The sequence below is a fragment of the Pan troglodytes genome, chromosome 6 (assembly GCF_028858775.2).
Source record: "Pan troglodytes isolate AG18354 chromosome 6, NHGRI_mPanTro3-v2.0_pri, whole genome shotgun sequence".
Taxonomy (NCBI): Eukaryota; Metazoa; Chordata; class Mammalia; order Primates; family Hominidae; genus Pan; species Pan troglodytes.
In genome coordinates this window covers 112,039,789-112,055,522 of record NC_072404.2, presented here as the reverse complement: position 1 = coordinate 112,055,522, position 15,734 = coordinate 112,039,789, and the positions used below count along the sequence as shown (strand labels likewise).

The following is a 15,734-nucleotide window of genomic DNA, read 5'->3' as shown; positions in this document are numbered from 1 at the left end:
CTTCCCGGGAGTTATTTTCTGTCCTGGGAAAATAGAAATGGATGGAAAATGTCTGGGCTTGGGCCGAGCCTCAGCCACGCCCCCACACTCGCTCACTCTCTGGCCTCTGCCATTCATTCCCCCCCGCCCCACCCCAACTCACCCGCTTCCTCCATCCTTATCCTTTCCGGGCACCAGGCTGTCTGGGGGACAGGCATGCACACGTGTGCACCCGCTCACACACGTGGCTGGGCTCTGGGACCTCGGGGCCACTTCTCCCAGGCACCCATCGTCACCTACGGAGATGGGAGGCATGGAAGCATGTCTCCCTGGCCCTCCCCTCTCTCCAGGAATCTCCCCTCTCCCATCCTCTGGGGCCACAGTGGTTGGCCTTCTAATGAGTCCTAGCAGGGGAGAGGAATGTCCAGGCATCTCTCAGAGTGAGGGGACTTGTCCCCCGTTGTCCTCAGCAATGAGACTCCTGCTGCAATTCCAAGTCAGCCTAAGAAGGTCCATTTGCTGCAGAGGAAGAAAGAACATTTCCTCCTTATTTTTTCTGGGGAGATTCTCAATATTTCAGTAAAACCTTGGGGTTTTTTTGTTTTTTGTTTTTGAGACAATCTCGCTCCATCATCCAGGCTGGAGTGCAGTGGCCCGATCTCAGCTCACTGCAACCTCCACCTTCTGGGTTCAAGCAATTCTCCTGCCTCAGCCTCCCTAGTAGCTGGGATTACAGGTGTGCACCACCACGCCCGGCTAATTTTTTGTATTTTTAGTAGAGACGGGACTTCACTATGTTGGCTAGGCTGGTCTCAAACTCCTGACCTCAGGTGATCTGCCTGCCTCGGCCTCCCAAAGTACTGGGATTACAGGCGTGAGCCACTGCACCCGGGCTGTTTTTTTTTTGGTGTTTTTTTTTTTTTTTTTTTTTTTTTGAGGCAGTCTGGCTCTGTCACCCAGGCTGGAGTGCAGTGGTGTTTTCTTGGCTCACTGCAACCTCTGCCTCCCCAGGTTCAAGCAATTCTCCTGCCTCAGCCACCTTCCCAAAGTGCTGGGATTATAGGAATGAGCCGCTGCACCCAGCCTCAATGTTGGGGTTTTATTAGACAGTCTTGAGGGGGAAGAAAGGCAGGTATGAGAGGCTTAAAATATCGAAGATGAGTGGGCTTTGGTGTTCTTCCACAAAGAGTTCTAAGTAGGGGATACTGGCAGGGTGCAGTGGCTCACTCCAGTAATCCCAGTGCTTTGGGAAGCAGAGGTGGGAGGATCTCTTGAGGCCCGGATTTCGAGACCAGCCTGGGCAACAGCAAGATCCTGTCTCTACAAAAAAATTTAAAAATTAGCCAGGTGTGGTGGGGCACACCTATAGTGCCAGCTACTTGGGAGGCTGACGTGGGAGGATTGCTTGAGCCCAGGAGGTGGAGGCTGCAGTGAGCTATGATTGCATCACTGTACTCCAGCCTGAGCAACAGAGCAAGACCCTGTTTTTAAAAAAAAAGAAAAGAATAAAAGGGCCAGGCGCGGTGGCTCACGCCTGTAATCCCAGCACTTTGGGAGGCCAAGGCAGGCGGATCACCTGAGGTCAGGAGTTCGAGGGCAGCCTGGCCAACCTGGTGAAACCCCATCTCTACTAAAAATACGAAAATTAGCTGGGCGTGGTGGCAGGCACCTGTAATCCCAGCTACTCAGGAGGCTGAGGCAGGAGAATTACTTGAACCCGGGAGGCGGAGGTTGCAGTGAGCTAAGATTGCACCATTACACTCCAGCCTGGGCGACAGAGCGAGACTCCGTCTCAAAAAAAAAAAAAAGCTGGGGGTACCGTGACTAGACTAGGGCTGTGTAAAGACCCATCTATGGAGAAAGGGCAGGGCCGCCCATCAGGGCTGCACCTCACTCCTCCACCAAGTAGAGTGACATTACTGGGGCAGACCTTCCAGAAGCACACTCTCTCCCTAAACCTGAGCCCAGTAGCGATTCACTTTTCCATTTTCCTGATGAGGAAACCGAGGCTTAGGGCAGCCCTGGGAATGGAGGGCCGGGAACATTGCCCTGGCAGTTCCCTGGCAGCACTCACACCACCCCCCTGCCACCCCCAGAGCAAGGTGCAGCCACTGGCCTGCAGCTGCCTGGTGGGAAGGACCCATGGCCTCTACCTTGGGGGGTTCTTGGCCACATGGGCGATCCTGGGGAGATGGCTATGGGAGTAGGGCCCAGAAAGGGCAGAGGCGCACTGTCCACAGTCAGCTTGCCAGGGACAGAATGTGCCCAGGCCTTTTGGCCCGCTGTGGTTACATAATGGTGGTGACAAGTGGGGGAGGGGGGCTCAGGGACAAGTCGATGATCCAATCTTCCTCCACCCCCACCAGGGATCTGGCCCCAAAGGACCGCAATGGCGCATCTGACCCCTTCGTCCGAGTGCGCTACAAGGGCCGGACACAGGAGACCTCGGTGAGGAGGCCAGAGGGCAGGGAAGGGGCAGGGGGCTCGGGGGATGTGCCAGCCACGCCCCCGTTGCTCACCTCACCACCTGCTCACCGTCCCCTGGTGGGACAGATTGGGGGCCACAGTCTTACAGAGGAGGCCCAGGGAAAGGGGCGACCTCTCTGAGGGGACATAATAGGTCCCAGGACCTCTGGGGCCAACTTCGCTCACTCCCGGCCATGCTTGGGGGTAAGGAGGGGATTGAGACAGCCGGAGTGGGGTTTATTCGGCTGCCCATGCTGCCTTCCCCACCCCCAGGAAACGTCCAGAGTCGAGGGCCCAGTCCTGGGCACGAAGACACCAAGGTCTGCTTTCTCAGTATAGTCGCTACTGTTTTTGTTTTGTGTTTTGTGGTGTTTTTTTTTTTTGAGGCCAAGTCCCACCCTGTCACCCAGGCTGGAGTGCAGTGGCTGGATCTCAGCTCACTGCAGGCTCTGCCTTCCCAGTTCGAGAGATTCTCCTGCCTCAGCCACACGAGTAGCTAGGATTACAGGCACACACCATCACACCAGGCTAATTTCTTGTATTTTTAGTAGAGATGGGGTTTCACCATGTTGGCCAGGCTGGTCTCGAACTCCTGGCCTCAAGTGATCCTCCCGCCTGGGCTTCCCAAAGTGCTGGGATTACAGGCATGAGCCACCACGCCCAGCCCTGTGTTTTTTGTTTGTTTTGCTTTGTTTTTTAATATTTTATTTCCATAGGTTATTGGGGAACAGGTGGTGTTTGGTTACATAAGTTCTTAGTGGTGATTTATGAGATTTTGGTTCACCCATCACCCGAGCAGTATACACTGCACCCAATTTGTAGTCTTTTATCCCTCACCCCCTTCCCACCCCTCCCCCCCGAGTCCCCAAAGTCCACTGTGTCATTCTTATGCCTTTGCGTCCTCATAGCTTAGCTCCCACATATGAGTGAGAACATAACGATGTTTGGTTTTCCATTCCTGAGTTACTACACTTAGAATAATAGTCTCCAATCCAATCCAGGTTGCTGTGAATGCCATTAATTCATTCCTTTTTTATGGCTGAGTAGTATTCCATCGTATATATATACCACAGTTTCTTTATCCACTTGTTGATTGATGGACATTTGGGCTGGTTTCACATTTTTGCAATTGCGAATTGTGCTGCTATAAACATGCGTCTGCAAGTATCTTGGCCAGGCGCAGTGGCTCACACCTGTAATCCCAGCACTGTGGGAGGCCAAGGCTGGCAGATTGCTTGAGGCCAGGAGTTTGAGACCAGCCTGGCCAACATGGTGAAACCCCGTCTCTACTAAAAATACAAAAATTAGCCGGGCGTAGCGGCAGGCCCCTGAAATCCCAGCTACTTGGGAGGCTGAGGCAGGAGAATCACTTGAACCCAGAAGGCGGAGGTTACAGTGAGCTGAGATCGTGCCACTGCACTCCAGCCTGGGCGACAGAGCAAGACTGTTTCAAAAACAAAACAAAACAAACAAAACAAAAACATATGTGTGCAAGTATCTTTTTTGTATAATGACTTCTCCTCTGGGTAGATACCCAGTAGTGGGATTGCTGAATCAAATGGTAGTTCTACTTTTAGTTAGTTAAGGAATCTCTGCTGTTTTCCACAGTGGTTGTACTAGTTCACATTCCCACCAGCAGTGTAGAGGTATTCCCTGTTCACCACATCCTCATAGTCAGTACTGTTTTGCTGTGTGGCCTCGGATACATCTTTTCCCCACCCTGGGCCTCAGTTCTCCCTATCTGAGAAATGGGTGGGAGCTCGGACAGGACATTTTAACCTCTGCTGTGGCAGAACCTCCAAGGCGAGGAGGCTGTGGGGAACCCAGGGGAGGTGTCTAGGGCAGCTCTGCCTTTTGGGGAGTCCAGTGGCATCAGCCTAACCCCCTCCCACCCTCCTCTGGGCAGATCGTGAAGAAGTCATGCTACCCACGCTGGAATGAGACGTTTGAATTTGAGCTGCAGGAGGGGGCCATGGAGGCGCTGTGCTTGGAGGCCTGGGACTGGGACCTTGTCAGCCGAAACGACTTCCTGGGCAAAGTGAGCACCACCGCCCCGCCCCCTCTCCTCCCCCGGCAGGCTGCACCTGCTGTCCCCCAGCACCTGGTTCCATTGCAGCCATCCCATCCTCAGGGACCTCCCTCCGGCTTCCCCAAAGAGGGACACTCAGGAAGCCTGGGACTACCCCCCCACCTCCACCGTCTGCCAGAACCAGCAACTTCCCCCCACCACCACTGGCACTCAGGGACCCTTGGAAGGGGCCCCTCCCCACTAAGAACAGTAGTTGGCAAGGAGGAGACCTAAGTCTCCCAGCTCCAGGAAAACTGCCACTATGTCCCCAGGTGGTGATCGATGTCCAGAGACTGCGGGTGGCGCAGCAGGAGGAGGGCTGGTTCCGGCTGCAGCCCGACCAGTCCAAGAGCCGGCGGCATGATGAGTAAGTGCATGGAGCTGGGCAGCCGGCCTCAAGGGGTGGGGTGGGGGCTGACATTTGGGAATTGGCTACAGGCAGGCAGGGCAGGGGGGCTGCTCAGGGGTGAGAGGTCAGGAGACACAGCTCCAGGGTCCCCTCAGCCCCTGCCCACCTAGCCAGCATCCTTCTCATCCCGGCTGGGCTCCACCTCCCCTTTATTTATTATTTATTTATTTATTTATTTATTTATTTATTTATTTATTTATTTTGAGATGGAGTCTCACTCTGTCCCCAGGCTGGAGTGCAATGGCATGATCTCGACTCACTGCAGGCTCCGCCTCCCGGGTTCACGCCATTCTCCTGCCTCAGCCTCCCAAGTAGCTGGGACTACAGGCACCCGCCACCGCGCCTGGCTAATTTTTTGCATTTTTAGTAGAGACAGGGTTTCACCATGTTAGCCAGGATGGTCTCGATCTCCTGACCTTGTGATCCACCCGCCTCGGCCTCCCCAAGTACTGGGATTACAGGCATGAGCCACCGCGCCCGGCCCCTCCGCTTTATTTTTCCCCACAGTTCTGCATTCAGCTCAGCTCTGTCTTCTGTCTTTTTTTTTTTTTTTTTTTTGAGATGGAGTCTTGCTCTGTCACCCAGGCTGGAGTGCAGCGGCACAATCTTGGCTCACTGCAACCTCCACCTCCTGGGTTCCAGTGATTCTCCTGCCTCAACCTCCTGATTAGCTGGGATTACAACTGTGTGCCACCATGCTCGGCTAATTTTTGTATTTTTAGTAGAGACAGGGTTTCACCATGTTGGCCAAGTTGGTCTCGAACACCTGACCTCAAGTGATCCACCCGCCTCAGCCTGCCAAAGTGCTAGGATTACAGGCATGGGCCACCGCACCCGGCCAGGTCTGTCTTCTTAGCTCACAGGTTGTACAGGTCTCCTGCTTTCTGCCTCTGGAAGTTTCTGAAACAAGTACTCAGACATTTTCCCTTTGAAAATTTCCCTGCAGACCTCAGACCAGGGTTCAAGTCTCCAAGGTCAGTGTCCCTGAGCCATAGCTCCAACTCCCTATGCCAGATTCTCCAGGAATAGGGTTGTGAGATAAGATAGGACACCGTTGGCCAGGAGCGGTGGCTCATGCCTGTAATCCCAGCTCTTTGGGAGGCCAAGGTGGGAGGATCACTTGGGGCAAGGAGTTTGAGACCAGCCTGGGCAAGAAAGTGAGACTCCGTCTCTACAAAGAAATAAAAATTAGGCCAGACGCGGTGGCTCATGCCTGTAATCCCAGCACTTTGGGAGGTCGAGGTGGGCGGATCACCTGAGGTCAGGAGTTTGAGACCAGCCTGGCCAGATGGCGGGCACCTGTAATCCCAGCTACTTGGGAGGCTGAGGCAGGCAGAATTGCTTGAACCCCGGAGGCAGAGGTTGTAGTGAGCCAAGATTGCGCCATTGCACTCTAGCCTGGGTGACAAAGCTAGACTCTGTCTCAAAAAAAAAAAAGAACACCCAGTTAAAACTTAATTTCAGATAAACAGTGAATAATTTTTTTTTTTTTTTTTTGAGCAGAATCTCACTCTGTCACCTAGGCTGGATGGAGTGCAGTGGCACGGTCTTGGCTCACTGCAACCTCCGCCTCCCAGGTTCAAGCAATTCTCATGCCTCAGCCTCCCGAGTAGCTGGGATTACAGGCATGCACCTGTACCACCAGTGCAGTGGTGATCATAGCTCACTGTAGCCTCCACCTCCTGGGTGCAAGCAATCCTCCCACCTCAACGTTCCAGGTAGCTAGGACCACCTCACCTGGCTAATTTTTTGTAGTTTTAGTAGAGATGGGGTTTCACCATGATGGCCGGGCTTGATGGTGAACTCCTGACCTGTGCCCGGCTGTGAATACATTTTTAGTATAAGAATAACCGCTGGGCGTGGTGACTCACACCTGTAATCCCAACACTTTGGGAGTTTGAGGTGGGTGGATCACTTGAGGTCAAGAGTTCGAGACCAGCCTGGCCAACATGGTGAAACACCGTCTCTACTAAAAGTACAAAAAATGGTGGTGGGCACCTGTAATCCAAGCTACTTGGGAGGCTGAAGCAGGATAATTGCTTGAACCCAGGAGACGGAGGTTGCAGTGAGCCGAGATCCCACCACTGCACTCCAGCCTCGGTGACAAGAGCGAAACTCCGTCTCAAGAAAACAGCCGGGTGCGGTGGCTCATGCCTGTAATCTCAGCACTTTGGGTGGCCGAGGCGGGTGGATCATGAGATCAGGAGTTCAAGACCAGCCTGGCCAACATGGTGAAATCCCGTCTGTACTAAAAATACAAAAATTACCCGGATGTGGTGGCGGGCACCTCTAATCTCAGCTACTTGGGAAGCTGAGGATGGAGAATTGCTTGAACCTGGGAGGTGGAGGTTGCAGTGAGCCGAGATCGCGCCACTGCACTCCAGCCTGGGTGACAGAGCAGGACTCCATCTCAGCAAAAAAAAAAAAAATAAAGAAGAAGAATGACCATGCACTATTTGAGACATATCTATACTAAAAATATTCAAATTTAGGCCGGGTATGGTGGCGCATGCCTGTAATCTCAGCACTTTGGGAGGCCAAGGCAGGAGGATCACTTGAGCCCAGGAGTTCAAGACCAGCCTGGGCAACATAGCAAGACCCCATCTCTAAAAAAAATAGTTAATAAGTAAATAAAATATTCACATTTAACTGGGTGTCTTGGGTCGTTTTGCTAAATCTGGCAGCCTGTCTAGGAAGCCCTCTGGCTTGTTTGCTGTGGCCCACAGCCCTCAGTGGTTCAGCTTTATGTCTCTGTGGAAGGCCCCAGACCCCCATTCCCCCAGTTCCCATCCTTAACAGGGTAGGAGCAGGTGGATGGCTGTGTGTCCAGCACAAGGTGTTTCCATAGAACCAGCCAAGGCCCATCTTGCCATCTTATTTTTTATTTATTTATTTTTTTTGAGACAGAGTCAGGCTGGAGTGCAGTGGTGCAATCCTGGCTCACTGCAACCTCTGCTTCCTGGGTTGAAGCGCTTCTCCTGCCTCAGTCTCCCGAGTAGCTGCGATTACAGGCACCTGCCACAATGCCTGGCTAATTTTTATATATATATTTTAATAGAGATGGGGTTTTGCCGTGTCAGCCAGGCTGGTCTTGAACTCGTGACCTCAAGTGATCTGCCTGCCTTGGCCTCCCAAAGTGCTGGGACTACAGGCATGAGCCACTGCGCCAGGCCCAGGGGCCCATCTTAACACTGCTCTGTGCATGAGGCTCGTGCTGAGCAGGGGCAGTGGGAGCCTTAGAGGCTCCCACTTGGTCCACACCCTCCTCTGTTCTGAACTTCCCTATCAGAACAGGGAAGCTGGGAAGCTCAATCTAATGTGGCAAGTTGCTGAACTGGCTCGGGTCTCAGTTTCCCTATTAGGTTGTTATGAGGGTTGGGGATTTGCTTCTGCTGTAAAGTGTACCCATGATGGTGCCATTATCTGGGAGTTGATAGATTCAAGGCTGGCAGCTCCACATACCCAAGCTTGGATGTGGCAGGGAGCCAGACCTCGAAGACAGATAGAGGTGCCTTGAGTGCAGAGACAGGAAGGGCTTTCCAAAAACAGAAAATAAATAGCCCGGGCAGAGCCTCGGAGGCAGACCTGTGCAGGGCACCCGGATGGAGGGCATGAGCAGAGAGATGGGAAGCTGGCCCCAAGGGAAAAAACTGGAGGCCATGGGAGTGGTGTGGTCTAGGGTGGCCTGAGTCCCTGGTGGAGAGGTCACAGGCTGCCCATTCCAGGGGCAACCTGGGCTCCTTGCAGCTGGAGGTGCGGCTGCGGGACGAGACGGTGCTGCCCTCCAGCTACTACCAGCCACTGGTGCACCTGCTGTGCCACGAGGTCAAGCTGAGCATGCAGGTGAGGGGGCCTGGGCAGGGTGGGAGGGTCCAGTGGCAGTAGGCCTGTGCGCCTGTCCTTCTAAACCCATTCTGCAGAGCAGAAACCTGAGGTCTGGGGATGTGAGGAGCTGGCCAGTGTCCAGGGCCCCATCCCCAGCCACCCCTTGGGAAAATGTCCTCTTCCCCTGGGATGCTCTGAGGTCCTCAGAGGGAAAGGTTCGGGATCCCCCGTGCCTCTCCCTGCAGGGCCCAGGGCAGCTGATCCCACTCATCGAGGAGACAACCAGCACCGAGTGTCGCCAGGACGTGGCCACGAACCTGCTCAAGCTCTTCCTGGGGCAGGGGCTGGCCAAGGACTTCCTGGACCTGCTCTTCCAGCTGGAGCTGAGTCGCACCAGTGAGGCCTGGGAAGGAGCTGGGCCCAGAACACTGGGAGGTGTTTGGGGGTGGGTGGGCTCCTCCTGTAGGAGGCAGATGGGGTCAGACAGGAGGGAGGCAAGGAACAGAGCCAAGGGCAGAGGTGGGACAGTGGGCTGGGAGGTGGCGAGGAGGCCCTTTATTGAGGGGCCAGCTTAGATCCCCCAGCCCCAAGGTCGTCTGTCCTCCCCCTCCCCCAAAAGCTTTGTCCCAGCCCCCTACCCACTGGGACCTCTGTTTGTAGGTGAGACCAACACCCTGTTCCGGAGCAACTCTCTGGCCTCAAAGTCCATGGAGTCTTTTCTGAAGGTGAGGTTGCATGCTATATTGTCCTCATCTTGCAAATGACAACACTGAGCTTCAGAGAGAGCGACAGAGGGGGCTGGGACTTCGACTCCAGTGTTCTATCTCCATATTCAGAGCCCTTTAAGGTTAAGAATGTGGCTGGGCATAGTGGCTCATGCCTGTAATTCCAGCACTTTGGGAGGCTGAGGCGGGCGGATCACTTAAGGTCAGGAGTTCGAGACCAGCCTGGCCAACATGGCGAAACCCCATCTCTACTAAAAATACAAAAATTAGCCTGGCATGGTGGTGGGCACCTGTAATCCCAGCTACTGGGGAGGCTGAGGCAGGAGACTCACTTGAACCAGGAGCCAGAGGTTGTAGTGAGCTCACGCCACTGCACTCCAGCCAGGGCCCCGTGCTAGACTCCGTGCCCCGCACCCCCCCCAAAAACAATGTGTGTGTGATTAAAATTTAAGTTAGAGACAGTCTCACTATGTTGCCCAGGCTGGTCTCAAACTCCTGGCCTCAAGTGATCCTCCTGCCTTGGCCTCCCAAAGTACTAGGATTACAAGGGCTAAGAATTCTAGTCAGTCATTCACTCACTCATTCATTCATTCATGAATAAACAGTTTGCCCTGCATGTGTACCTGGCCCCCTCCTGGGCGGATACGGCAGGCAAACGGTGCAAGGGCGGCTGCCGGGAGAAGGTGGGCAGCTGGAGTGGGACTGGGGGAGACAGGATCAATGTGACCTGCGGTGGTCCCCAGGTGGCCGGGATGCAGTACCTGCACGGCGTCCTGGGCCCCATCATCAACAAGGTGTTTGAGGAGAAGAAGTACGTGGAGCTGGACCCCAGCAAAGTGGAAGTTAAGGATGTAGGGTGAGGCCGGGGGTAACTCCGGGGGGGTGCGGGGCGCAGCGGCAGCGGGTTGGGATCAGGCCCTGTCAGCATGTGTGTTTGTGCTTCTGCCCACCCGTGTATTGTCCCCTGTGTCCGTGTCCTGGCTGCTGTGAGAGCCACTGTTCCTGTGGTGGCCCTGGCGCTGACCGCCACCTCCTCTGCCAACCCGCCCCTTTCCACGCAGGTGCTCCGGGCTGCACCGCCCGCAGACCGAGGCCGAGGTGCTGGAGCAGAGCGCGCAGACGCTGCGCGCCCACCTGGGGGCCCTGCTGAGCGCGCTCAGCCGCTCGGTTCGCGCGTGCCCCGCCGTGGTGCGCGCCACCTTCCGCCAGCTCTTCCGGCGCGTGCGCGAGCGCTTCCCCGGCGCCCAGCACGAGGTGCGCCCTCCACCCGCTGGGCTAGGCTGGGCCGGGTTGGACTGGGCTGGGGCGAGGGGCGAAGAGCGGTGGGGAACCAGGGAGCGCTGGGGAGGACCAGGGAGGCTGTGTCCCGGCGAGGGTCAGGGACGGAGCCTAAGGGGAGGGGGCTGCCAGGAGCCCTGGTCTGGGGGACTCCAGCCCGCGCTCTTCCGCATCCCTCCAGAATGTACCGTTCATCGCCGTCACCAGCTTCCTGTGCCTGCGCTTCTTCTCTCCCGCCATCATGTCGCCCAAGCTCTTCCACCTGCGGGAGCGCCACGCGGACGCCCGCACCAGCCGCACCCTGCTCCTGTTGGCCAAGGTGCGGGCCTTGCGGCCACGGGCGGGATGCACAGCTGGGTGTCCTACCGGGGCCCTGGCCTGGACTGCAGAGTGTTCCCTACCGGCTCCGGCGAGGCCACTGGCACGCCCACGTAGGCACTGCACTTCACAGTTTGCAAAGCCTTCCTGTGGCCACCTTGTCCGAGCTCCATCTCATGGATAAGGGAACAGGCCTGCGAGGGGTTGGGGGTTGCCAAGGCCGCCCATCCTGTCGGTGGTGAATCGCGGGACCTTCCAACCCGGGTCTGCTTACTCTCAGGCTGCACCTATGTGCCCGGCACCGGGGTGGGGTATCCAGTGCAGCAGCGTCAGTTAAACCTACAGAGGAAGGCCCAAGTGGTCTCAGTTATCATAAGGCATCAAACTTCATGATCCTCTCCTCCCTGATCCCTAGTGGGGCTGGAGGGGGCCCGTGGGCATGGCCTCTGTCGCCGCTGCCTCCATCGCTACAGCTGAGTAGCAAAGACTTGGGGAGGGGGGGTGGGAGGGGGTGCAGTGGCTAGGCCCCTAACCTAGCAGAACCTGATCCTTCCTGCTGTCACCTCCAGGCAGTCCAGAACGTGGGCAACATGGACACGCCGGCTTCCAGGGCCAAGGAGGCTTGGATGGAGCCGCTGCAGCCCACCGTGCGCCAGGGCGTGGCGCAGCTGAAGGACTTCATCACCAAGCTCGTGGACATCGAGGAGAAGGACGGTGAGCGCCGCCCTGCACAGACCCGCCCACAGCCTACTGCTGACGTTTGCTCCGCCCTTGAGCCCCACGGCCCCACCCACCGCTGTTTGTTCCTCTCGTGGCCCCACCCACCGCCTGCTGTTGACATTTGCCAGGCCCCCAGGCCATAGACCCACGCACCACTGTTTGTGCTTCCTGTGACCCTGCCCACTGCCAGCTGTTGACGTTTGCCCCACCCCTAGACCCATGGCCTCACCCCCCATCATCTGTGCCTGTTGACATTTGCTCCATCCTTGAGCTCCATAGCCCCGCCGCCACCTGCTACTGACGCGTGTCCCGCCTCCAAGCCCATGGCCCTGCCTTCCTCAGTCCACCTGTCACCCCGCTCACCACCAGCTGTTGATGTTTGCTCCGCCCTTGAGCCCCATGACTACGTCCACTGCCTGCTGTTCAGATTTGCTCAGCCCTTGAGCCCCATGGCCCCGCCCACTGCTCCGCCCCCCCCCCCCCCGTCCCGCCCTCATTCACTGGGCTCTCTATTCCCCTCCCTCCCTGGCCTGGCAGAGCTGGACCTGCAGCGGACGCTGAGTTTGCAGGCGCCACCTGTGAAGGAGGGGCCACTCTTCATCCACAGGACCAAGGGCAAGGGCCCCCTCGTGTCCTCCTCCTTCAAGAAGCTCTACTTCTCCCTCACTACCGAGGCCCTCAGCTTCGCAAAGACGCCCAGCTCCAAGGTGGGTAAGGAGGGAGGCCGGCAAGTGGGGCACCTTAGAGGCACCTGTCCCCTTCCTTGGAGCCCACTTGAGGTACCCCCGGGGTCAGAGAAGAAAGCCAGGTGTGTGGCATCTGTACTGCTTGTCAGAACCTAGGAGGGCCGGGCACGGTGGCTCACGCCTGTAATCCCAGGACTTTGGGAGGCCAAGGCGGGTGGATCACTTGAGGTTAGGAGTTTGAGACCAGCCTGGCCAACATGGAGAAACCCCGTCCCTACTAAAAATACAAAAAATCAGCCGGGTGTGGTGGTGGGTGCCTGTAGTCCCAGCTACTCGGGAGGCTGAGGCACGGGAATCGCTTGAACCTGGGAGGCAGAAGTTGCAGTGAGCCGAGATCGTGCCACTGCACTCCAACCTGGGCAACAGAGCAAGACTCCGTCTCAAAAAAAAAAAAAATGAGTATGGAGGAAGTTGATCCGACCTTACCAGGTTGTTGAGGATTAAATGAGATGATCTCCCTAAGGGTCCTGACCCAGGGCCTGGCAGGTAGTACTATTTAGGCAAATGGTATTATTAAAGATAGTACATCACCTGGGCTGCTAGATGAGTAGGAGGCTAGGGCAAACAGGGGAGGCTTCCTGGAAGAGGCAGGAATATAGAAGCACGGAATCTTGGCGTGGGAAGGGATCTCAAAGATCACCTTGTACAGCCCTCTCTGAGTCATGGGTCACCTCTCCTGCAAGCTCTCTTCTCCCAGGAAGGGCTGAGGACATACTTCCTCCATGGACCTGGTGACTGCTTGCTGTACACCTGCCCCCAGTCATGCAGGCTATGGGGATGATCTTCCAGGAGTACCCAGCCTAGCCCTGGGCAGGTGAGAGCGGGCTAGGAGTAGGTGAAGGAGCTCATCACCCACCCTGTTCTCAACCAGCTCAGGGGTCCCACCAGATGAGGGGCCCGCCCCTTCCGACCAAAGACCCCTCAGATGATGATAATTATTTTTTGAGACAGGGTCTTGCTCTGTCACCCAGGCTGTAGTGCAGTGGTGCGATCATAGCTGACTGCAGCCTCAAACTCCTGGGCTCAAGCAATCTTCCTGCCTCAGCCTCCCGAGTAGCTGGGACTACAGGCACGTGCCACCAAGCCCAGCTAATTTTCTTTAACTTTTTTTTTTGTGGAGATGGGGTCTTGCTATGCTGCCCAGGCTGTTCTCAAACTCCTGGCCTCAGGCAATCCTCCTGCCCCAGCCTCCCAAAGCACTCAGATGATTATTATACATCTTCCTTGCCAGGGTTGAAAGATTTGACTACATGGGCATTATTTAATTCTGGTCCCATTTTTTTTTTTTTTTTTTTTTGAGATGGAGTTTCGCTTTTGTTGCCCAGGCCAGAGTGCAATGGTGCGATCTTGGCTCACCGCAACCTCCGCCTCCCAGGTTCAAGCGATTCTCCTGCCTCAGCCTCCCAAGTAGCTGGGATTACAGGCATGTGCCACCATGCCCGGCTAATTTTGTATTTTTAGTAGACACGGAGTTTCTCCATGTTTGTCAGGCTGGTCTCGAACTCCCAACCTCAGGTGATCCACCTTCCTCGGCTTCCCAAAATGCTGGGATTACATGTGTGAGCCACTGCGCCCGGTCAGGATATGACTATTAGAGCCTGGGACTACAAAAGCAAGTTGGAAAATTAATAAATGCAAAGTCACAAAGCCTTGGCCACGGCCAGATTGACTTTGTAGCCCAGGGAATGCTGGCTGTCCAGACACTACCCCAAAGCTCACACCTCCGAGGCCTTCTGGGAGTGCCCCCCAGAGAGGCCAGGTCCTCCTCTCCCAGTTGCTGGGCACTTGGTCACCATCAGTCTGTGCTCTGCCTTGGCTGAGGTCACTCTGGGTCTCCCACACCTACCCCTGGTGCTGCAGAAGGGGAGACTGAGGCCCAGAGATGGGGAATGGAATGCCCCTGGCTAGGTCCCTGAGCCTCCTCCTCCCTGCCTGCCCCAGAAAAGCGCCCTCATCAAGTTAGCCAACATCCGGGCAGCGGAAAAGGTTGAGGAAAAGAGCTTTGGCAGCTCGCACGTCATGCAGGTCATCTACACGGACGACGCCGGCAGGCCCCAGACTGCCTACCTGCAGTGCAAGGTGCGGGGAGGGGAGCGGGTGCTGTGGGAGTGGCCTGAACACTGTGGGAGTGGCTTGGGTGCTGTGGGAGAGGCCTGGGTACTGTGGGAGTGGCATGAGCCCTGTGGGAGTGGCCTGAGCTCTATGGGAGTGGCCTGGGTGCTGTGGGAGTGCCCTGGATGCTATGGGAATGCCCTGGGTGCTGTGGGAATGGCCTGGGTGCTATGGGAGTGGCCTGAGCTCTGTGGGAGTGGCCTGGGTGCTGTGGGAGGGGCCTGAGTGGACTGGATGAGAAAAGAGTTGATTGAGCCTCTCGCCCCGCTACCAGCTACATCAGGCACCGCAGGGTGTGTCTAATCTGGGAGGTGTCAGGGACAGGTGTGTGTGTGTTGTCCAGGGGCCTGAGCCCCCAGGAGGCCATGGCCCATGTCTTTCCCTGGGCATCCATGTGTAGGTCTGTGTGTGGGCCAGTGCACAGACAGGTGCATCCCCGTGATGTGAAATTTGCACGTTGCACCTGTTTGTTGGAAACTATTTCCAGATAACTGAGATGGGGGCCAGGCACGCTGGTTCACGCGGATAATCCCAGCATTCTAGCCGGGGCAACAGAGCAAGACCCTTTCTCTAAAAAAGAAAGTCTGAGCTGGCACCTGTGTGGTTCTGTGTCTGTATCAATGCCTAATAATCAAACATTATGCTCTGTGTGGCTCTGGGTGCATGTTCTCAAGTAACCTTCTCATCGGTTCCTTCATTAACTCATTCATTCATTTATTTAAAAAATACTTACTGAGCACCTCCTAGGTTCCAGGCATGATTCTAGGTGAGGGGATACAGTGGCAGATGAGGCAGAGTCCTGCCCTCATGGAGCTGATATCCCAGGGAGAAGATGGGCCAATAAATACATGTTTCAAATGTCGGCTCATGCCTGTAGTCCCAGTACTTTGGGAGGCTGAGGTGGGAGGATCACTGGAGGCCAGGAGTTTGAGAACAGCCTGGCCAATGTAGCAAGACCCCATCTCTACAAAAAAAAATTAGCCAGCCATGATGGCATGCACCTGTGATTCCAGCTACTTGGGAGGCTGAGGCAGGAAGATAGCCTGAACCCAGGAGTTGGAGGCTGCAGTGAACTATGATCACACCAC

General features: G+C 55.9%; 1 protein-coding gene across 6 annotated transcripts in view; it reads left to right on the top strand.

The window, feature by feature from the left end:
* Positions 1-15,734, top strand: part of LOC742087 (ras GTPase-activating protein 4) — a 101,220-nt gene that overhangs the window by 78,813 nt on the left and 6,673 nt on the right. For 5 of the 6 annotated variants that reach the window (XR_008536514.2, XM_054656189.2, XM_003318696.6 and 2 more), the window contains 12 exons: positions 2,346-2,427; positions 4,352-4,483; positions 4,786-4,880; positions 8,648-8,765; positions 8,993-9,143; positions 9,408-9,472; positions 10,216-10,328; positions 10,534-10,726; positions 10,932-11,069; positions 11,638-11,782; positions 12,326-12,495; positions 14,476-14,613. Coding sequence is in view for 5 of the 6 variants with exons in the window: in XM_054656189.2 (XP_054512164.1) it covers positions 2,346-2,427; positions 4,352-4,483; positions 4,786-4,880; positions 8,648-8,765; positions 8,993-9,143; positions 9,408-9,472; positions 10,216-10,328; positions 10,534-10,726; positions 10,932-11,069; positions 11,638-11,782; positions 12,326-12,495; positions 14,476-14,613 (1,540 nt within the window). In the remaining variant the exon portion in view is untranslated. The remainder of the gene's footprint in view (positions 1-2,345; positions 2,428-4,351; positions 4,484-4,785; positions 4,881-8,647; positions 8,766-8,992; positions 9,144-9,407; positions 9,473-10,215; positions 10,329-10,533; positions 10,727-10,931; positions 11,070-11,637; positions 11,783-12,325; positions 12,496-14,475; positions 14,614-15,734) is intronic. The other variant, XM_001145045.7, reaches the window with a different exon arrangement.